The sequence below is a fragment of the Phacochoerus africanus genome, chromosome 11, assembly GCF_016906955.1.
Source record: "Phacochoerus africanus isolate WHEZ1 chromosome 11, ROS_Pafr_v1, whole genome shotgun sequence".
NCBI classification, from domain to species: domain Eukaryota; kingdom Metazoa; phylum Chordata; class Mammalia; order Artiodactyla; family Suidae; genus Phacochoerus; species Phacochoerus africanus.
In genome coordinates this window covers 46,176,800-46,198,132 of record NC_062554.1, presented here as the reverse complement: position 1 = coordinate 46,198,132, position 21,333 = coordinate 46,176,800, and the positions used below count along the sequence as shown (strand labels likewise).

Below are 21,333 nucleotides of genomic sequence, written 5' to 3'. Positions count from 1 at the left end.
AGGGTAGCCAGAAATATTACGCGGCCTCCCCGCCTCCTGCCCTGCCCAACTCAGAGACTCGGCTGAGTATGGCTAACACAAACCAGATCAACAATCCCTTTCCCTTCTCCTCGAGGAGTGCTGCGCCAGGCTGGGATTTTCCAAGAAAACCTCATTCACGGAGAGAGAGGCGAGGAGCAATGTGGTGTGCAAGGTTTCGGTCCTGCAGCAGCAGATGGCACACCTGCCCGGCTCCACAGTCCATCTGAAGGGCCCGCCCTGACCCCTCCCTCCAAGGCCACGGGCACTTCTAACTTCCTCCTGCCGGCTGAGGGGACCCAGGAAGAGGGAGCCAACCCTACAAGCTCCCCTACTTCCATCAGCATGCACCTACCTGTTCTGCCCCATAATGGCTTATCTCCTTGTCCTGGGCACCCAGGTGCTTTAGGAGGATTTGCAAAGACCCAGGCTTGGCTAATGCCTCAATCACCCAAATGGGCCGCCGGCTTCGTCGAGAGCCCCTGGGACTCACAGCTTGAAGCTGCCAAATCCTTATTTGAAGGTTCTCTCATGCCTGCAGCCACCTCTCCCCGCCCCCGTCCCCTTTCCCTCCCAGCACCCCTCAGACCTCCCTCAACACCTCGGTGAGGTTAGGAAGAGGGTGGCCAGCTCCCCGTCACTCCCCACAACCACCACAGAGCACTTCGCTTCCTGTGCCTTTAAGGACTGCTGCCCTGTGCCAGGGTCTTGACCTCAGCATCCTCAGCTGAGTTGGATTAAGGGACCGTTTTCATGCCATTGCGAATTCCTTCTGGCTGCTGTCCCTTCCCCCGCACAGAGGCAGAACAGCCAGTAGCCCAAACCAGTCTGCCAAGGGCAGCTGGAGAGTTGGTCTGACCTGGCAGCCCCCGCCCTCAGGGAGTAGAGGCTGCTCCTTTGATAGGCGGTTTAGGGGCACGGAGTGGGCCCTTTGGGGTCTTGGGCTGTCACGGGAACTCCAGAAGGCAATGCAGAGCCTAGAGCCATGAAGGACTGCTCAGATATCATCCTCTGTGTGGAGGCAACAGAGCTGAGCAAGGTAAGAGTCACAGAGGACCACTCCTGCAAGACCAAGAGGCCTGCCCCGGGCTGGCAGTGCCTGGTCAACACGACTGCCAGTTCTCAAGCTCTCAAGTCTCTCCCTTCAGACGGAGTTCTGCAATCCTGCTTTTGAGCCTGAATCAGGGCTGCCTCGCCCTCCACCTGCCTTCCGGGAGGACCCCAGCAGCCGCTTCCAAGCTCCCTGGCATGGTAACAATTTCAGGGGTGGCCTGGGGGTAGGACAAAAAGGCACAGGAGCTGAGGGCTGTGTGAGAGATGCCCAAGGAAAGGGCTCTCAGAATCCCACCCACCACAGGTCAGCGCCCCCGAGGGCTGCAGCCAGACTGCCGCTTCTCCTGGCTGTGTGTCCTCCTGCTGGCCAGCCTGCTGCTCCTGCTGCTCGGGCTGCTGGTGGCCATCATCCTGGCCCGTAAGTACCTGGGGCCTGCTGGGAAGAATGGCTTTAGAGTGAGACTCCAGGAGCAGTCCATCCCCTCCAAGGGATCCAGCTCCTCTGAGTCCTACCCCCCTTCTTCCTGCTCCAGAATTGCAGGCTGCATCCCCATCTGAGGCCGCCTTTGATCTACCACCTTCCCGAGGCTTCACCACCACTGGGGCCCCTAAAGGGCAACTGGAGGCAGGCATGAGCCCCACACCCCAGTCCGGTAAGGGCAGATCTTCCTGGGGAAGGGCTCAAGATGGCAGCCAGGGTGGGGTGAGGGTGCCAGGAAGAGGCACCTTGGGGAAAAAAGTTCCCTCCTTTTGACCTCTGAACTCTAACTTCCATCTCTGCAGCCTGTGGGGGCCTCCTTCCTGGCCCAAGGGGCTTCTTCAACAGCCCCAACTACCCAGACCCTTACCCACCCAACACCTACTGCGTGTGGCATATCCAGGTGGCCACAGACCATGCTATACAGCTCAAGATTGAAGCTCTCAGCATAGAGGGGGTGGCTTCTTGTCTTTTTGATCGCTTGGAAATCTCCCCCAAGCCTGAAGGCCCACTCCTCAGGTAGGTTCCTCTGCCCCCAGGAGATCCCACCCCCATCCTGAACCGCTGTCTGGAGGGCAGAACGAGGGAGCTGCAATAGGAAAGGCTTGACTGGGAGGAAATGGAGAGACTTGGTCTCTGGGCCCAGCTCTGCCACCATCTTGCTCTATGACCTTGGGAAGGTCACGTTCCAAATCTGGAACGTTTCCTCAGTTTCCAAATCTGGAAATCGGAGCTCCCGGCTCTCTTTCCCATAAATGAATGCTGCGAGGTTGGATGTGCAAGGGCCACGGTGGTCAGAGCTCCGTGGGAAAGGAGCCTCTTTGACACACTGTCACCAGGAAGGGGCTTGAGGAATGAGGACCACAGGGCCCAGGCAGGCTCCACTCTGGCTGGACCTGAGCTCTGCACGTCCATCACCCCAACCTGGCTTCTTACAGAGTGTGTGGGAGGGTGCCTCCCCCCACACTCAACACCAACGCCAGCCACCTCCAGGTGGCCTTCGTCTCTGACAGCAGCGTGGAAGGATCTGGCTTCCACGCCTGGTACCAGGCTGTAGCCCCAGGGCACGGTGAGAAAATCCCCAGTGACCTGTCTATGGTCCAATTCCCTCCCCTCCAGCCACTGGCAAAAGAGTTGGAGACTCCAGGGGGGTGGGGGTCCTGAATCCAGATGCCCACCCCCAGGGAGCTGTGCCCACGATGAGTTCCCCTGTGACCAGCTCGTCTGCCTGCTACCTGACTCAGTGTGCGATGGTTTTGCCAACTGTGCCGATGGCAGTGATGAGACCAACTGCAGTGCCAAGTTCTCAGGTACGGCCCCCACCAGCCTCAGGGCGGACACTGTCTTCAGGCATCTGATCCAGGTTGAGGCCGTCTTCCTCAGGCCTGGCCCAGACCCAAACCTGCCTGGTTACTCTTCTGGCCCAGAATTTGTTTCCCCACAGGCATGGGCAAAACTCCTCTGCCGTCAATGCCAGCCCTACTGGGTGAAGGCCCAGACCTGGCAAACTCATGAGCCCCTCTGCCCCTGTACAGGGTGTGGGGGGAACCTGACTGGGCTCCAGGGAATGCTCTCTGCTCCCATCTACCTGCAACAGTATCCTCACCACCAGGTAAGCCAGAGCTCTCTGGGGAGGGTGATGTGGTGCACGTGGGCACACCTGAGCATCTGGGTTAGTGTAATTAAAAACAGCATAGCAGGAGTTTCTGATGCAGCTCAGTGGGTTAAGAACCCAACTAGTATCCCTAAGGATGCAGGTTCTATTCCTGGCCTCCTTCAGTGGGTTAAGGATCTGCTGTTGCCACAAGCTGTGGTGCTGTTCACAGATGTGGCTCGGATCTGTCATTGCTGTGGCTGTGGTGTAGGCCCGCAGCTGCAGCTCTGCAGCTGCAGCTCTGATCGGACCCCTAGCCTGGGAACTTCCATATGCCGCAGATGTGGCTGTAAAAAAGAAAAGAAGAAAGAGAGGAGTTCCCATTGTGGCGCTAGTGGTTAACGAATCCGACTAAGAACCATGAGGTTGCGGGTTCGATCCCTGGCCTTGCTCAGTGGGTTAAGGATCCAGCGTTGCCGTGAGCTGTGGTGTAGGTTGCAGACGCGGCTCGGATCCCGCGTTGCTGTGGCTCTGGCGTAGGCTGGTGGCTTCAGCTCTGATTAGACCCCTAGCCCGAGAACCTCCATATGCCACGGGAGTGGCCCAAGAAATGCCAAAAAGACAAAAAAAAAAAAAAGAGAGAGAGAGAGGGAAAGAAAGAAATAAAGGGAATAAAACAGCATGGCAGATACTGCCTTGTACCTGGGAAGGTCAAGCAGGCAGGAAGTGAATGATTATGAAGTGTTTCCTGGGTTCCCAGATGTTCCCGTGCTGGGTAAGCTTATCTCTGAGAGCCCACAAGTAAAAAGGCCCTTCGGCCACTGATGCTGGGAACAGTGGGCAGGGCCCAGCCACTCCCTACCCCGCCTGCATCAGGGGGAAGCCCATGTGAAGCTCAGCCTGGCCTCACAGACCTTACCTACCTGGAGAAGGTAAATTACTCCATCTGTGACCCCCGCCCCGGCAGCTTTGCACCTGGCATATCTCAGTGCCCGCTGGACATGGCATAGAACTGCAGTTTCACAACTTCAGCCTGGACACTCAGGACGCGTGCAAGTTTGACTATGTGGAAGTTTATGAGACCAGCAATTCAGGGGCCCTCAGCCTCCTGGGCAGGTATCAGCAGAGCCAGTGGAAGGGGCCAAGGAGAAACCCCATCCTCCACAGTCCAACGGTCAAGGCTTCCTACAAATAAGCCCCCTTGTCCCCTAGCTTCAAGCCAGAGGTCTCCTCACTGTCACCCCCAAAAAGGTTTGTCCTTCCTCACCTGCGTACCTTTGTACCTGCCCCTCTCACCTTCCCCAGGAGGCCCTTCCCAGGCCTCTCCCCAACCCAGGTCCATTCCCACGCCCACAAGAATGCTCACTGATCTCCCCCAGCTCAAAGGGGCTCAAGTTCAAGCAGTTTGTTTGTTTAGTGCTTTGTCTACTAAATACCTGTCTTCCTCACCAGCCCCTAAGTTCCAGGAGTCAGCGACCATGCCTCCCATGCCCTCTGGCATCCCCTGGAGCACCCAGTGCCACGCCAGCCCTGCAGGGGAACTTGTGCACGCTGGCTGGGCCAAGGGCTCCTGCACCAGGACTGCTGTTTGCTTCCGGCAGGTTCTGTGGAGCAGAACCGCCACCCCGGCGCCTCATCTCCTCGTACCACCAGCTGGCTGTCCTTTTTAGGACAGATCATGGCATCAGCGGTGGGGGCTTCTCGGCCACCTACCAGGCCCTCAATGCCACAGAGAGTAGGTGGCCATGGGCGAGTGGGTGTGGGCAGGAGAGGCGCCTCCAGAAGACTAGAGAAGGGTTCTGGACCCTCGTTGGGGCACTGTGAAGGCAGCAGGAGTACAGGCATGTTCTGGGGCACTGCCACGCCCCCTGTGCCTGCAGAGCCCTGTGGACCTGGAGAGCTCTCCTGCCGGGATGCAGGGTGTAAGAGTCTGCAGTGGATGTGTGGCCTATGGAGAGACTGTGCAGAGAGCAGTGGTGACAACTGCAGCAGCCCCTTGTTCCCACCCCCAGGTGAGGAGCTTCCCCCAGGGCACCGCAGCCAGGGACCACAGGCCTGAACAGGCTGCGTGCCCATGTATAGAAACCCCCCGGCACACTTCATAGCAGCCACCACTCTCCTCCCTGACGGGGGCAGGGGACCCACTATCCTGACTCCGGACCCCTTCACCAAGTCCTGGATTCTCCCCCAATGGGGGCAAAGGCATTTAGGGTCACCCCTAAAGGAAATGGGAATCTGGGAGTTGACAGCTTCAAGAACCAGTCCAGCCTTGTCAAACCAGCCCTCTCCAGGGCCCACCTCAAAGATGTGGGTGAGAGGAGGGGCACTCCTTCCAGATGCCCAGCAGTCCTGCTGATGTTGGGGCCCCATGCTCCCTGATGCGCAGGGCTGGCGAATAATGCCCATTCTCGAGAAGAGGAATCCTCAACATGTATAAAGCATCTCTCCCTGTTATCTCTGATCCTCACGACAACCCCCATCTGACCCATACAGAGCAATTAGGTGACTTGTGAGTGTTCCCCAGAGTGACCCTCCCCTCCCATCCTTGCAGAGCTGGCCTGTGAGCCTGTCCAGGTGGAGATGTGCATCGGTCTGAGCTACAACACCACAGCCTTCCCTAACATCTGGGTGGGCATGGCCACCCAGGAGGAGGTGATGGAGCTCCTCAGAGGTTACAAGGTGCTCTGCGCAGAGATAATGAGGGACCCCCAGAAAGGGGAGGGAACCTGGGGAGCAGGATGCCTGAGGGCTGATCTCCTTCTTCCACAGAGCCTGACAAGTCTGCCCTGCTACCAGAATTTCCGGAGGCTCCTTTGCGGGCTGCTTGTGCCCCACTGCACCCCGCTAGGCAGTGTCCTTCCCCCTTGCCGCTCTGTCTGCCAGGAGGCAGAGCGCCAGTGCCAGTCTGGCCTGGCACTACTGGGCACCCCCTGGCCCTTCAACTGCAACAGGCTGCCCGAGGCAGCTGGCCTGGAGGCTTGTGCCCAGCCCTGACCTTGAAGCCGGCCCCTGCCCTCTGCTGCCCATCCTCCTTTGCCTATCAGGGCGGGCAGGCAGAGAAGCAAAGGAAGGGGGCCAGCATGGGACTCTGCCCATCTCCTCTGGGTCTCCCCAGGGAGGGGAAGAGAAGTCCTTGGGGCTAATGGGACCCTCCCACCTTCCCAGATCCCTCCCCATCCCTTTACTTGCCCCAGCTGCTGCAAACAGCTGGCCTGACTCCACCTTATACCACCAACAGTCTGGACCCCTTCCCACCCAAGCCTCTGATCCCAATTTGCTACCTGCTTTTTCAGGCTCTCCGCCACTCACCTTCTGACATTTTCATTTACTCAACAAAAATGTACTGAGTGCTTAGTTACCTGGCAAGCCCTGTTCTGAGCCCTGGGAAGCTGCTTTGTCTACTGCTGCTGGAACCTTCCACCCTCAGGTCTCATCTTACCTTTCTCCTGGTCTAGAGTGTTGCCCTTGGTCTCTGTCACAGCACCATCTCTCCTGCCTGCTCCTTGGAGTTGTAGGCGCCCTGAGCATCTGTCTCGCGGTTCTGCCTCTCTGTGCCCGGCTCAAATCTCTCTCTCTCTTTTCTCTCCCAAACTTTGGCCGGCCGCCGGGCGACACCACGAGTTATTTCCCTGCTATTTCCCAGCCCGGGTTCTTGGCCCCTGAACAACTGGTTTCCTCTTGGAGTCTGGGAGGAGCAGAGCAGCCGGCAAGGAACGACCCAGGGCCAGGGAGGCGCCGAGGGCAGGGGCTAGAGAGAAGTGAAGGGCAGGCAGCAGGGCTCAGCTGGAAGGTCCAGAGTAGCGCGCCCCAAAGGAGGCCAGAGAGAGCGCGAGCTGCCCCCGAGCCAGGATGGAGGGGTGAGTGGGGGGGCGGGGAAACGGAGTTGGGGGAGGGGACTGTGGGAAAGCCTGGGCGCCGGCCCGTGGGGGAGGGGGAGGGAGGGTCGGCGTCTCCCTTCCCCGCTGCGCGGTGCTCCTGGGGGTTCTCGGGTCTAGGGGCGCCGGGTTCTTCATCCTCCCGCGGCCGCTCAGCCTCTCTCAGGCTTATGGCAGTGGGGTGGGTCCCACGCCGACCGCGCCGAGGCCGGGAGCGAGGCTTGTGGCGGGATTCTGGGTCCCGACTCCTGTCCTGCCCGGCCCACAGACGACCAGAGGCCCCCGGCGTCTGGGCTCCGCGTGCCGGCGCCATGAGGCCGCTCCTCGCCCTGCTGCTCCTGGGTCTCGCGGCCGGCTCGCCCCCACTGGACGACAACAAGATCCCCAGCCTGTGCCCAGGGCACCCCGGCCTTCCTGGCACGCCGGGCCACCACGGCAGCCAGGGCCTGCCCGGCCGCGACGGCCGCGATGGCCGCGACGGCGCGCCCGGGGCTCCGGGAGAGAAAGGCGAGGGCGGGAGGCCGGGTAAGAGGCGCCTCCGCTGCGATCCGTGGGGACGTCGGAGCTAGCCCGGCCCGGTTCCGCTCTCCGGGCCCGGGGCTCGATCTTCCCACCAAGGGGCCGCCGCTCCTGTCCCACACCCCACCCCCACTCCCGACTCCGGCGGCTCCCAGAGCCGGGAGAGGAGAGGGTGACTCAGCGGCGGGAGCCACAACCCCTGGGATCCTCAGATCTGCCCCAAGCCCTGTAGGAAGCGGGGAGGGAGCCCTGGGGCGCAAGGCGGCCCCGGGCGGACAGTGGTGGCTGGGAGGCTGAGGGTGGATGAGGGAGGATCAGCGGGCACACCCTAACCGCTCTGCTTCTCCCCCACGCCCCGCAGGCCTCCCGGGGCCGCGTGGGGAGCCCGGGCCGCGAGGAGAGGCGGGCCCGGTGGGGGCGATGGGGCCTGCGGGCGAGTGCTCAGTGCCTCCGCGCTCCGCCTTCAGCGCCAAGCGCTCTGAGAGCCGAGTGCCACCGCCATCGGACGCGCCCCTACCCTTCGACCGCGTGCTGGTGAACGAGCAGGGACATTACGACGCCGTCACGGGCAAGTTCACCTGCCAGGTGCCCGGGGTCTACTACTTCGCCGTCCACGCCACCGTCTACAGGGCTAGTCTGCAGTTCGATCTGGTCAAGAATGGCGAGTCCATCGCCTCTTTCTTCCAGTTCTTTGGGGGGTGGCCCAAGCCAGCCTCGCTCTCAGGGGGCGCCATGGTGAGGCTGGAGCCCGAGGACCAGGTGTGGGTACAGGTGGGCGTGGGTGACTACATTGGCATCTATGCCAGCATCAAGACAGACAGCACCTTCTCTGGATTTCTAGTGTATTCCGATTGGCACAGCTCCCCTGTCTTTGCTTGATGCCCGCTGGAAAGTGAGCCCGTGCTCTCTCACTCCGAGGTGTGACACTGAGGGCCACATCATCCTGGAGGGCTGGCCCCGCTGGAATGTTGTGTAGGACTGCAGAGGTGGGATGGGGGCCTCTCCCTTCTGCTGCCTCAGGGAATGGGGACAAAGACTCTGAGATCAGGGCTGGCAGCATGGGGCAGTGGCTGGATTTCTGCCCTAGACCAAAGGAGTGCGCTGTGCTGGCAGGGTCCCCCCAGTTGTTCTGGCCCAGAACCCCAAGGTGGGGTGCTCCCTTCCTGGTCCTCTGCTTTTCTGGGTCCTCCCTCATCTCTCCTCTTCCTGGGCTCTTTTCTCAGAGATCACTCAATAAATCTAAGAAAACCTCCTACTGGCTTCAGCCTTTCTTCTTTAATGGTGGGGATGCCCTGATTCTGAAACTGGGGTGGTGGTGGGAAGGAGTGGGGAGAGGGTGCTCAGGCAGACGGGAGGGCTCTTAGGCTGGATGGAGCTGTGGGGCAGGAGACACAGGAAGCAGGCCCAGGTGAAAGGCTGCTCCACAGAGCTTCTGCCTAAGCTGTAAAGGTTGTGAACAGGAGTGGCCTGCTGAGGAGGGTGTCCTGGTATGGGGCTCCAGCCCCAAAAGGAAGCCCCTTTTTCCAACTTATTGATGGTATATGGACTGGCTGTAATTTCATCACACACACCCCTGCCCTGACCAACTAAAAGGAGCCCAGGATTTTCATTCATGACTGCTCTGGCTGTTCGCCCGGTCCCTATGTAACTCCAAAGCTATTTCTCTGTCCCCCATGCCAGGGGAGTGGAGTGCCCTTGAATGTCTAGAGGTAAGTCATTTTGGAGATGGCCACAAGGGGGCGTCCCAGTTCCAGAATGCAGCAATGACCCTAGGTTGCTTGAGCTCCTGACTACCAGGATTGTTAGTGAGAGAGAGGCTATTGAGGTCTGCCAATAGCATCCAGATGGGGGTTGGAGGAAAAAAGGGTTTTTTTCTCCCAGCTCAGGAAGTTTATCTTCTCTCATAAAATGTTTATCCTCACTTTAAACAGAGACTGGAAGGAGCCAAGCTCCCTTTGCAGGGTTGGGGGAAGGGGGAAAAAAGCCCTTCCTCAGGCCTCCCAACTCTAAGGTGGATGTGGGAACTCTTCCCTACTGAGCTGGGCAGCTCCACTAAGTCTGAGGCTAGCCACAAAGCCCCTTCAAGGCTCCCCTCCCTGATCCGCAGAAGCCAGCCCCTGCCCCACTCCCAACCCAGTGCCTGAGAACCAGGGTTTGCCAGCCCACATCAGCTCAAGCTCTCAACTCAAGAGAAAGTGGAGGGGCCTCTCCTCAGAGTTGCTTCCCGACCTCCTCTTTTTCCTTCTTGCCCTCTCTTCCAGAAGACTGTCCCTGGCATTATGCTCCTAGGTTTAACTTACAGTTATGGGGTAGCGTCCCCCGTTCTACAGGTCCTGTGGAGGTACAGATGACCAATGGGGACTGGGCCGAATAGCAAGCTACACAGACCAGCCAGCTCTCCACCAGGAGGTCCCACGGCCACACTCCAGCCCATCACAGCACCACTCAAAGACACAAAGACAAACACCAACTCCTCCAGCGATCTGAGGGTGGGTTGGACTCCAGGCAGCAGGGACCCCAAGTTCCCTCCTGGGAAGCGCAGCACCAGAGGAAAAGCTGGGAGGGCTGACTCAAGGGGTGAGAGAGTTCACAGTCCTCTCTACTAGGGCTCAGTTCTGGGAAAACTGATCTAAGATAGGCAGAGCTTTCCAAAAGCCATGCAGGTGACAGGGAACAAACTGGAGGGGGTGAAAGTGAATGCAGTCACCCCTGGCATGGGCTCTCCCCAAGGCACAGAACCCCCACCGGGTCTTACCTCTTCCCCTGCCAGGTCCACCACCAACCACACCTGTGACTCCAGCAGGAACGAAGGACACTGACGACAGCTGACCCTTGCAAGGACGCACACAGAGGCCATTGGAGCTGTAACAGAACTTTATTCACTGGAACCTGGGCCAGGCAGACCCCTCAGGGAGCTGTGTGCCCCTCTGCCCCGGCACCCTCTATATTTGGACCCTAGTGACATGAGCACAGTCTGCCCTCTGCAGGGCCAGGAGAGACAAACGGAAGGGGAATGCGTTTTTCTCTGTGATGTGGGGAGTGAAAGGGATAAGAGTAGAAATCCGGCAGTCCCTCCTGAGGCTCCCAGTAGTGCTGGGGCGCCAGAGGGTACATGGTCCCAAGGCCAAGTGCAAAAGCGCACGCGCACGCACACACCCCCGCACACACACACACACACCCTTGGGGCTTAGCTCCTGATCCCAGCTCTTGGGTCAGACTGGGAGGGGGCCTCAGAAGAGCATGCCAGGTAGAAGTGGCAGCTGTAAGGGCACCGGAGAGATACAACCCTCAAAGCCTGCAGGGACTCAGAACCCCAGCTGAAAGCAAAGTTCAAGATCATCCCAAGGCCCTTGAGTTGCCAAAACATCCAAATGACACTGATGTGCGTGGCTGCAGAAGCTGGGGAGGAAGGAGAGAGGGAGCAGGGAGAGAACCTACAAATCCCCAACAGAAAAACCAGAAGCGCAGGGGAGCCCCAGACACTGGCATCTGGGTGGGCCCTGGCAAGCCAGAGGACAGTCCATGGCGAAGAGTCTCAGGGTCTTGCAGAGCGACACACTCAACACCCTCCGTGTCACAGGGACCCTGTGGGGAAAAGTGGTTCCCCTGCCCCCACCCAAGCCAGAGTCTTCCAGAGTCTCCCATCTCAGTATCCTGGACCCATGGCTTAGAGGTTCTGGCATGATGGCCGTGAGGGCAGGAGGGGATTCAAGCCAGGCCCCAGAGTTCAGGTGTTAATGCTGTCCTAGAGCAGGTGGCCACGTGGAGCGTGGAGGGTGGGCAGGGAGGGAGAGTCTTCAGAGGTAGACATTGAGGGTCTGCAGGATGCCCCGGCGGCACAGAGGGCAGTTGCGGTGGTAGACGGGGTGGCGCATCAGGATCTCAGTGCAGGCCTGGCAGAGGCACAGGTGCCGACACGGCAGAAGCAGCACTGTCTTGCTCTGATCCTGGCAGATAACACACTTCTTCCGCTCCTCTTGCTCCTTCAGCAACTTCCATGGGTCTTGCCCAGCTATAGGCTCCTCCACATTGAGCCTCTCCCGGCCCCGGGCAGCTGTCATTCTGGCCATCCTGACTTCCTCCCCTTCCGCCTCTGTTCTGGGCCCTGCTTCAGGGAGAGTGTCCTGTCGCCAGGTCCTGTCTGAGGGCACCCTCCTAGGGCCACCCTGGGGGGCCCCAGGTGCCCCTCCTCGGTTTGGCCAGCTGGCCAGCTGCAAGCTACGGCTCCAGACTCGGCGCCACGCCTCCAAGCCCAATGCTAGACGAGAAAGCCGCACAACATCCTCTCTGAGCCGGTGGTAGGATGGCCGGGCATGAAGCTGGCTGAAGGCCCGACTGGCCAGCCTCAAGGTGAGGTCCGGGTGCAACACAGTCACCGTCACTGCCAGCACACAAGCCAGCAGTGCCAGGCCGGTGAGATTGACAAGCACAAAGCTGGCCAGGAAGCGGGCAGCTGAGGCCAGGAGCTCCAGTACTAGTTGGCAGGGGGTCCAGAGGAGGATGGACATGGCCACAGCACTGCTGGAAATGTGGGCTAGGAAGGCAGCCACCACATCTGTCATCCTCCACAGAGGCCCCATCACTGCATCCCACAGGGCCAGCACCAGGGAGAAGAGGTTCTGAGTGCCAATCAGGCAGATGTTGACCAGGCTGTTGATCACGTAGGCCACCAGGCTCATGGTAATGGCACATATGTCACAGGCCTGGCGCAGCAAAGCATGGCCACTGGAGACCATATTGAGGACGCCCCGGTGCAGGATCTCGCGGCTCCTAAGTGCCCCATGAGAGGCCAGATGCCCCAGGAGCTTTAAGCTCTCCAGGCCAGAATAGCAACTGTAGAGTACTGTACACAAGGCCTGCAAGCCCCCAAAGGTGAAGCGGACCACGGTTTCGATCAAGGCCAGCAGTGAAAGCAAGACTCCGCGGCCCAAGTGTAGAAGACTAGTCAGTACCGTGTGTGGCAGGTTGTAGATGAAGGCCAGGAGCCAGGCCAGGGAAGCCAGGAGGGAGGACACCAGCAGGAAGTTGAGGTCCAACACCAAGGTCAGCACATCCAGCAACAGGCCCACCCCATTCACTACTAGATACACAGCCTCCATGATAGGGGCTATGGGGATTAGTACAAAATGAAATCTGGCTCCCGGTTAGAAGGGTGTCACGGTGGTCAATGTTTAAGGGGCGGGGGAAAGGGGGTCAGGGATTAATTTGTAAGGGAGGTGAGAAGTCTCCAATCCAGGGAGAATCTGAGGAAGAAGCCAGTTAGAAGGAAGTGGAGTCTCAGGGGAGGGAAAGGGGGCCAGGTACCGGTCCAGGAGTCCCGGTTTTGAAGGAAGGCTGTTTGGGAGGGAAGAGGCCAAACATCTCTAAAGTGAAGGTGATCCCGGGCTGGAGGAGAAACCTCAGCTTTGGAGGCCTGGTGGTGGCGTACCACGGCCGGGCAATGGGTCAGACCGAGAGGAGATCGGGAACCGAAGGGATGGGGTCAGGCCGGGGCCGGGTGGGGGCGGCGCAGGCTGGGCGCGGACTCGCGGTCCAGCTACGCAGGTGCCCCTGTCCCCGCCCGGCCCCCGTCCTCTGGGCTCGCGGCGCTTTGCGCTCGAAAGGGCAGTGGGGAAGGGAGCCTCAGCAAACCCTAGGCGCGGCCTCTACTCCTCTGGGTGCCGCCATCTTGTGTGCGAAAGGGTGGGGCAAGAGGCGTGACAAGGAGGGAGGGACGATGAACTCTGGCCAATCGGCGAGGTCCAACCGCAGGAAACGTCGAGCACTCATTGGTCCGTTTGAACGGCGCCCACACATATTTAGTAATTTACCAAGGAGGGGCGGAAACATTTAATTCCCCGCCCCCTTGTGGCGGTGATTGGTCAGAGGAAGACTCTGCCCCCTAGCTCCGCCCCCTAAAGAAGCAGGGCCTTGGACCTGGGTGATGTGCGCGCTCATCTGTCTCTAGGCCTGTGGGTTTGATACCTTTAGGCGTGGGTTGCTAGTCTGTTCCTCTGAGCTGGGCTCTGGGATTGCACAGCCTCTGCAACCTCAGATTCGGTCCCTCGTCCTCCTCCATTCATTCATTTATTCTGTCATTTACTGAGCTCCCACAGTTGCCCTGGGGATACGAAAAATGTTTTAGACGTGCTTGCTCACAAGCAGTTTCTAAGAGGAAACAGATTGTGACAGGGAATTCCCAAGCTGCTATTCCAAACTGTTTCCTCAAGTCCTGTCACGGGTTTTTTCAGCATCCTCAGGAGATTACTTTATTGTCAGTGAGAAAAGGAGGTCAGAGACCGGAAATAACTCACGCTTCCCAGCCCAGGCCCTATTTGTTTACTTGAGCACTTTAGTTAGACATCTATGCTTGAATGTTCTTAGTAGGCTCCTCGAAAATTTCTCCTTTCCTTTAATATTCAAATAATATTCAAAATATATAAGATCCTGTTCCAACTATATCGAGAAGGCTAAGGATTCCTGGGGGATCTTTATCCCTCCCCTGGCCTCCATTGCTTTAATTTCCTACTTAAGTTTGTCAACTGGGAAAAACAAAAAAGAAAATGCACAGCACGAGATTTGTGAGTTGTTTTATTTGGGGCAAAATGAGAGCTATAGCAAAGGAGACAGCCTCTCAGATAGCTCTGAGGAACTGCTCCGAAGAAGTAAAGGGGTTGGTAAGTATATATGTGATTCTGGTGAAAAGGGATGTGTGCAATCCAGCACACATTTTGGCAGGAAATTGCTTCTGGTCACAAGAAGGTTGCTGCTAGTCACGAATATCCATGAATGATTTTAGTGCTTTTCTAGATATAAGAAGATACAAGAAATGGGGCTCATGAAATCATCTGAAAATATCTAACTACCTGAAGGCCTCTTCTGCCAGTTTTTCCCAGAGCACAGACAGCCTCACTCCTGACCTCTGTCATGAGCTCATTTCAGGGTGTGTTGAAGGTCAGCAATTACAGTGGCTAGGGACAGTTTGTAGTTGGCACACCGAACTCTTCCTTTCCACTCTGGCCGGGACCCCTGAAAGTGTCTGTACCCTTCACGCCACCCAGAACGCTGCCTGAATCCTTCATTTCCCAAAGCACCACTGATACGCTGCTGAGGTATGCAGCATACATTTGATAGGGATGGAGTAGGCACAGGTAGTTGTAGAAGCCCCAGTAAGGGACCATAGGTAAAGAGGGAAACCTGGGGGACGTTGGGAGACCACTGTAAGTTAATAATTGCTCAAGAAACCATCAGAACGAAGCAGGCTTGCTTGACTAGTGGAGGTGAGGGAATTGCCTCAGGTCATTGGGTAGGGATGGGATGAGGCCCGCATTCAGATTCAGACCAAGGGCAGGAGTCTGAGGACCGCCCTTTGGCTGATTTGAATATACACCTCACCGATACTAAGGAGGAGCTACTGCTCGAAGAAAGAGGATGAGGCGGTCCTTTCCTACCCTCCACTCTCCCTGGACGGTAAAACTAGCCCACCAGATCCAGGGGCAGAGCCTCCTTGCCTTGCCTGCACGCTTGCAACTCCCACGAGCGTCCTATCTTTTTTTTTTTTTTCTTTGTCTTTGTCTTTTTAGGGCTGCATTCGCAGCATATGGAAGTTCCCACACTAGGGGTCTAATCAGAGCTACCAGCTTACCCCACAGCCACAGCATTGCAGGATCCAAGCCATGTCTGCAACCTACCCCACAGCTCACGGCAACCCCAGATCCATAACCCACTGAGCGAGGCCAGGGATGGAACCCAAGTCCTCCTGGATACTAGTCGGGTTTGTTAACCGCTGAGCCATGACAGGAACTCCCTCAAACATCCTATCTCAATAAATCTATTTCTTGCCTATCACTTTGTCTCTCGCTGAATTCCTTCGGCAAGGAGGCATGAAGAACCTGAACCTCAGTGAGTCAAGACACTGGGTGATTCTAATTTAAAATCATGGTTTAAGTCCCAATCTGGCTTTAGGCTGGGTTTGAGTCCCGGCACATGGATTCAAGTCCCAATCTGGGTTCTGGCTACGTTCAGGCTGTTAGTGTTGTCAGTTTCCCCTTCACTGAGCCAGGGGCTCCCTGCAGGGTTTATACCATGGCTCAGGGCAATGAGTGCAATTTCTACTCCACCGGTTTCCTGCCCTCCACCCCCAGCCTCTCTCTCACAGCTGTCAAGCCCCAACTTAAAGTTTTCTCTGAGAAATGTTTTCCCTTTCTCTTCCTCTTGAGGTTTCCCCTCCTTTCTCTAGCCATCGGGCCCCAACTTTCCATTGTATTTGATTTTACAGAACAATTTTCTTTTCTTTTCTTTCTTTCTTTCTTTTTTTCTTTTCTTTTTTCTTTTCTTTTTTTTTTTTTTTTTTCGTGTACCCACAGCATGTAGAAGTTCCTGAGCCAGAGATGGAACCTGCACCACAATAGCAACCTAAGCCACTGTAATGACAATGCCAGGTCCTTAACCCACTGAGCCACAGGGAAACTCCCAGAACAATTTGTTTCTACCCCCAACCCCATCTAAGCTCTAGCCACAAAATGCTGACCTCTCTAAACAAAGGAGAATAATATAGAGATTTATTTAACCTCCTGCGCAGGTCACAGACTGTTGTGGATATTGTTGCTGGTGTTTTTATTGTGCATTTTCCCCCTGATTTCACATCTTGGAGAACAAGCCCCCCTTCTCTTCAAGAGACTTGATCCCACCTCCTGTACCCGGTCCTTCTCAGAAATCTTACTTGTCCAGTGAACACTATTGTGTTCTTAATCTATCGTCCTGCAGCACTTGACACCAGTGACCACTTTCTCCACCCTTGGCCCCTCTCCTGTCTTCTTTCTGTCTCCATCATGGCCCCCTCTCCACTCTACAAGATGATTTCCAAATCTATGTCTTCAGGAGCTCCCTGATGCCCAAACAGTTAAGGATCAGGTGTTGTCACTGTTGGAACTTCTGCATGCTGTGGGTGCAGAAAAAAAAAATAATTGTGTCTTCATCCTGAAACTTATATACAAAGTTCAGGTTTCAACTGCTTTCTGGACATGGACAGCTGCTGGATCTCCCACTGGTGCTTCAAATTCCATGCGTCCAAAATCAAACTCAGCAAATTTGCTGTGCCTGTACTCTGTGTACTTAAGCAGCCATCTTTCCACACCAGGAATGACCTTGGAGTTGGCAGGATCCTTTAAGACAGTATTTCCATTAGTTTGGGACCATGGCTTCCCCTTTCAGTGATCCAAGACATACTTAACCAAAGTGGGCAGGCAGAGGTTATCTGTGGCCAACTATCATTTAAAAAAAATAAAGAAAGAAAAATAAGGAGTAAAACCAGAAAGAATGTCTAATTCAGAAGTTTTTTTGTGGTACTTGTAATCCTTCCCTTTGTCTCCCCATCAAGCATTCAGTAAAATCCAGAGTACTGCCATGGTTTGAGTTGGATTTTTTCCTTTTTGATTTAATTTGGCTTTAAATTTTTTTTTCTTTTTGGCCGCACCCCCAACATGCAGAAATTCCTGGGCCAAGGATTGAACCTGGACCACAGCATCGACCTAAGCCACAGCAGTGACAATGCCAGATCCTTAACCCCCGGGCCACAAGGGAACTCCTAGTTTGGGTTTTCAATTATGCAAATAATTTACAGGGTCTCAAAGTCAAAACTATGTAAAAAGGTACATTCTAGAAGGTTTGCTTTCATCCTGCCCCCTGTTCCTCCCAGTATCACCCTAGGTAGGCCCTACAAGTCACAAACATACCAAAAAAATGTTTTCCTCTGTCGATCAGGATCAAGGGCTTGGCACCAGTACAGGAGAACCGTAACCCTAAACATCAGCTCTTCTAATGACACTGGTCAGGCTCCGAGAAGCACTTCACATCTCATAGCCCATGTCCTGAAAACATGAGGTGACTGTGTCCAAGTGCCAGAGATCTGTGGTTTGTTCTGGGGAGGATCTGAGCCATTGAAACACTTACGGAAGAAGAGAAATCCATTAATTAACTAGTCAGATCCTCTTGTTTTTCTTCCTGTTCCAATTTGTGGTTCCAGAAGTAGTCAGAAATGAAAGCAGTATCTGCTATAGCGGCTGAGGAACATTTGTAATATTAATTCATGTTTTTAAAATTTGTACATGAGTCTAGATGAAACATGCATACCTATTTAATTGGTTTTGGCTCTGTTCCAATTTAAGGGAAGGACTAAAAAAAAAAAGAAAAACTTAAAAAAAAAGGAAGAGGAGTTCCCATCGTGGCTCGTGGTTAACAAATCCAACTAGGAACCATGGAGTCGCAGGTTCGATCCCTGGCCTCGATCAGTGGGTTAAGGATCCATCATTGCCATGAGCTGTGGTGTAGGTCGCAGACTCAACTCAGATCTGGCGTTGCTGTGGCTTCGGTGTAGGCCAGCAGCTACAGCTCCGATTAGACCCCTAGCCTGGGAACCTCCACATGCTGCAGGTGAGGCCCTAGAAAAGACAGCAAAAAAAAAAAAAAAAAAAAAAAGAAAGAAGGGAAAAAGATAAAGCATAGTTTCAAGTGGAAAATGAAATTACTCTTTTGCTTTTTTTTGCTTTTTTTTTTCTTTTTAGGGCCACACCTTTGGCATATGGAGGATCCCAGGTTAGAGGTCAAATCGGAGCTAAAGCCCCCGGCCTACGCCACAGCCTCAGCCACATGGGATCCAAGCCACGTCTGCAACCTACACCACAGCTCACAGCAATGCCAGATCCCTGATGCACTGACTGAAGCCAGGGATCGAACCCACATCCTCATGGATTCTAGTCAGATTCATTTCCACTGCGTGACCAAAGGAACTCCTGAAATTATTCTTGAATATGCATTACCCACAGATATTTGAGATGGACTGTTGCTTAATACAAATAATACTGACAAAAATTTAACCAAAAAATCTAAATCTAAGTTTGACAATTTTTTTGGCCACACCCACAGCATGGGGAAGTTCCCAAGCCAAGGATCAAACACACGCCACAGCAGTGACCTGAGCAACAGCAGTGTCAATGCCAAGTCCTTAAGTCCTTAACACTGAGCCACCAGGGAACTCCCTAAAGAGGCTGCATTTTTTTTTTTTTTTAGGAGCCACACCCACAGCATGGGGAAGTTCCCAGGCCAGGGATGGGATCAGAGCTGCAGCTGTCCGCCTAGGGCACAGCTACATCAATGCAGGATCTGAGCCACGTCTGAGACCTACACCGCAGCTCAGGGCCAATGCCAGATCCTTAACCCACTGGGCGAGGCCAGGGATTGAGCCCACATCCTCATGCATACTAGTTGGGTTCTTAACCCATGGAGCCACACTGGAGACTTCATACATTCTGATAAACTGTAAGGAAAAGAAGCTTGATAGTATACTCTGTTGGTAAGACCCTGGAAAAACAGGCACTCTCATACTTTGCTGGTAGGAAAGCAAAATCTTACCACCCCAGTGGAGGGGAGTTTGGCAATATCTACATATACTTTACTATCAACCCGTGGTAATCAATACCGCGGAGCACTGGCCTAACGAGGGACATCCATATAGGCCAATGAATGGACTAGAGAGCCCAGAAAGAAACTCTCGAATATATGGTCAAATGATCTTCAACAAGGGTGACAAGATTACTCCATGGGAAAAGGCCAGTCTCTTCAAGACGTGGTGTTGGGAAAATTGGACATCCATAGGCAAAAGCTTGAATGTAGACACTTAGCTTACATTGTATATAAAAATTAAGTCAAAATGGAATAAAGACCTAAACATAAGACCCCAAACTATAAAATCCCAAGGAGAAAACATAAGAAACTTTCATCTTTTTTTTTATCTTTTTGGGCCACCCCAGGGCATATGGAGTTCCCAGGCCAGGGATCAATAAAATCCAAGCCACAGATGTGACCTATGCCACATCTGTAGCAAGCCAGATCCTTAACCCACTGTGCCGGGGATCAAACCTGCATCCCAGTGCTCCAGAGACGCCACTGATCCCCCTGTGCCACAGTGGGAACTCTGAGGGAAAGCTTCCTGACATTGGATTCAGGAATGATTTCTTGGATATCACACCAAAACAATAAGCACCAAAAGAAAAAAATGGACAAAGGGGACTACATCAAACTTGGAGGCTTTTGTGCATCAAGCAACACAATCAACAAAGAAGGGAGGACAACCTACAAAGCTGGGGAAAGTATTTGCAGATCATGTATCTACTGAGACATAGTGTCTACCATGTGTAGCAAGCTCCTACCACTCGGCAACAGGAAATCAAATAGCCTGACTGCCGGATGTGCAGGAGACTTGAATGGACATTTCTCCCAGGAAGATATGCTATTGGCCAGCAGGCATGAAAGGGGATGCTTGGCATCTCTGGTGTACAGACAGGTGCTGGTAGGGCATGTCACCTTGTGTCCAATGAGGTGGCTGCTATCAAAGGAAACTGAAAATAGAAGGTGCCCACCAGGAAGTAGAGAGGTTGGAGCCCTTTGCACTGTTGGTGGGATCGTGGAGTGAGGCAGCTTCTTTATAAAACAGTATGGAGGATCTTCAAAAAAATTAACATAGGAGTTTCCTCGTGGCTCAGCAGGTTAAGAACCTGACTGGTATCCCTGAAGTCGAAAGTTCGATCCTTGGCCTCACTCAGTGGGTTAAGGATCCAATGTTGCCTTGAGCTGTGGTAGAGGTCTCAGACGCGGCTTGGGTCTGGCGTTGCTGTGGCTGTGGTGTAGGCTGGCGGTTGCAACTCCAAGTCGACTCCTAGCCTGGGAACTTCCATGTGCCGCAGTAGGGGCCGTAAAAAAAAAAAAATAGAAACACCAAATGATTCAGCAATCCCACTTCTGGGTGTATGTCCAAGAGAATTGAAAGCAGGGTCTCGAAGAGATATTTGCATACCCACGTTCATGGCAGCACTATTCACAGTAGCCAAGAGGCAGAAGTAGCCCACAGACGGGTAAGCGGATAAACAAAATGTGGTCTCTCCATACAATGAAATATCCTTCAGCCATAATAGTGACTGAAATTCTGACACGTGCCACAATATGGATGAAACATGAAAACACTGTGCTAAGTGAAAAAAGCCAGTCACAAAAAGATGAATACTACACAATTCCACTTCCATAAGGTATCTAAAGCAGTGAGATTCATTGAAGCAGAAAGTAGAATGGTGGTTTCTGCAGGCCAGGGGGAGAGGGGAAAAAGGAGTTTTTGTTTAAGGGGTAGAGAGCTTCAGTTTTGCAAAATAAAAAGGTTCTGGAGACCTGTTTCACAGTAATGTGAATATACTTAACACTGCACTGTATACTTAAAAATGTGAAATTAAATGTTATACTATGTGTTTGCTTTTTTACCACCATTAAAAAAAAAAGACGGAGTTCCTGTAGTGGCACAGTAGAAATGAATCCGACTAGAAACCATGAGGTTTTCATGGTTTAAGTACAATTTAAGCACAAGATTACACCAGACAAATCCAAACTGACAAATATGAAAGACAAAATCTGAGGAACTGCTGCAGATTAAAGGACAGTAATGAGACCTGAGGAGTAAGGTCAGTAGAGAATTCTGGACTGCATCGTGTGCTAGATGGGAAAAACAAATGCCACAACGCAAGTTATCAGGACTCTTGTCAACCTGGAATATGGATTACAGGGGCTAGAAATGTTTTGTATCCATTTACATCTTTTAAATTTGCTAACTGTGGAGTTCCAGTCATGGCGCAGTGGTTAACGAATCCCACTGGGAACCATGAGGTTGCGGGTTCGATCCCTGGCCTTGCTCAGTGGGTTAAGGATCTGGTGTTGCCGTGAGCTGTGGTGTAGGTTGCAGACGCGGCTTGGATCCCAAGTTGCTGTGGCTCTGACGT

The 21,333-nt window shown here is 54.3% G+C and overlaps 3 protein-coding genes across 4 annotated transcripts; 2 read left to right on the top strand and 1 right to left on the bottom strand.

Annotated features, from left to right (window-relative positions):
• The first annotated feature begins 784 nt into the window (after window positions 1–784).
• Window positions 785–6,137, top strand: MFRP (membrane frizzled-related protein). 2 transcript variants are annotated; one of them, XM_047753489.1, is made up of 13 exons: window positions 787–1,057; window positions 1,167–1,269; window positions 1,376–1,489; window positions 1,605–1,724; window positions 1,855–2,068; window positions 2,488–2,618; window positions 2,734–2,859; window positions 3,085–3,161; window positions 4,111–4,259; window positions 4,745–4,878; window positions 5,024–5,155; window positions 5,695–5,822; window positions 5,913–6,137. In XM_047753489.1, the coding sequence occupies exons 1-13, from the start codon at window positions 1,004–1,006 to the stop codon at window positions 6,135–6,137; spliced, it is 1,707 nt and encodes a 568-aa protein (XP_047609445.1). In that variant the 5' UTR covers window positions 787–1,003. The 2 variants fall into 2 exon arrangements, with proteins under 2 accessions (XP_047609444.1, XP_047609445.1); XM_047753488.1 differs by having other exon boundaries at window positions 785–1,057; window positions 2,734–3,161.
• Window positions 6,138–6,869: 732 nt separating this feature from the next.
• Window positions 6,870–8,789, top strand: C1QTNF5 (C1q and TNF related 5). The gene is made up of 3 exons (XM_047753490.1): window positions 6,870–7,000; window positions 7,287–7,543; window positions 7,899–8,789. Exons 1-3 carry the CDS (start codon window positions 6,993–6,995, stop codon window positions 8,414–8,416), a joined length of 783 nt encoding a protein of 260 aa, XP_047609446.1. The 5' UTR covers window positions 6,870–6,992; the 3' UTR covers window positions 8,417–8,789.
• Window positions 8,790–10,393: 1,604 nt separating this feature from the next.
• Window positions 10,394–13,219, bottom strand: RNF26 (ring finger protein 26). Its single transcript, XM_047753374.1, has one exon. The coding sequence runs from the start codon at window positions 12,634–12,636 to the stop codon at window positions 11,335–11,337; it is 1,302 nt and encodes a 433-aa protein (XP_047609330.1). The 5' UTR covers window positions 12,637–13,219; the 3' UTR covers window positions 10,394–11,334.
• Between the last annotated feature and the right edge of the window lie 8,114 nt (window positions 13,220–21,333).

Bases quoted from the DNA above. Each gene is read 5' to 3' on its own strand.
- MFRP (XM_047753488.1), top strand. From the start codon at position 1,004: ATGAAGGACTGCTCAGATATCATCCTCTGTGTGGAGGCAACAGAGCTG. The intron at 1,490-1,604 runs GTAAGTACCTGG...TTCCTGCTCCAG, and splicing joins GGTGGCCATCATCCTGGCCC to AATTGCAGGCTGCATCCCCA. The intron at 2,619-2,733 runs GTGAGAAAATCC...GCCCACCCCCAG, and splicing joins GGCTGTAGCCCCAGGGCACG to GGAGCTGTGCCCACGATGAG.
- C1QTNF5 (XM_047753490.1), top strand. The intron at 7,544-7,898 runs GTAAGAGGCGCC...CACGCCCCGCAG, and splicing joins AGGCGAGGGCGGGAGGCCGG to GCCTCCCGGGGCCGCGTGGG.
- RNF26 (XM_047753374.1), bottom strand. From the start codon at position 12,636: ATGGAGGCTGTGTATCTAGTAGTGAATGGGGTGGGCCTGTTGCTGGAT.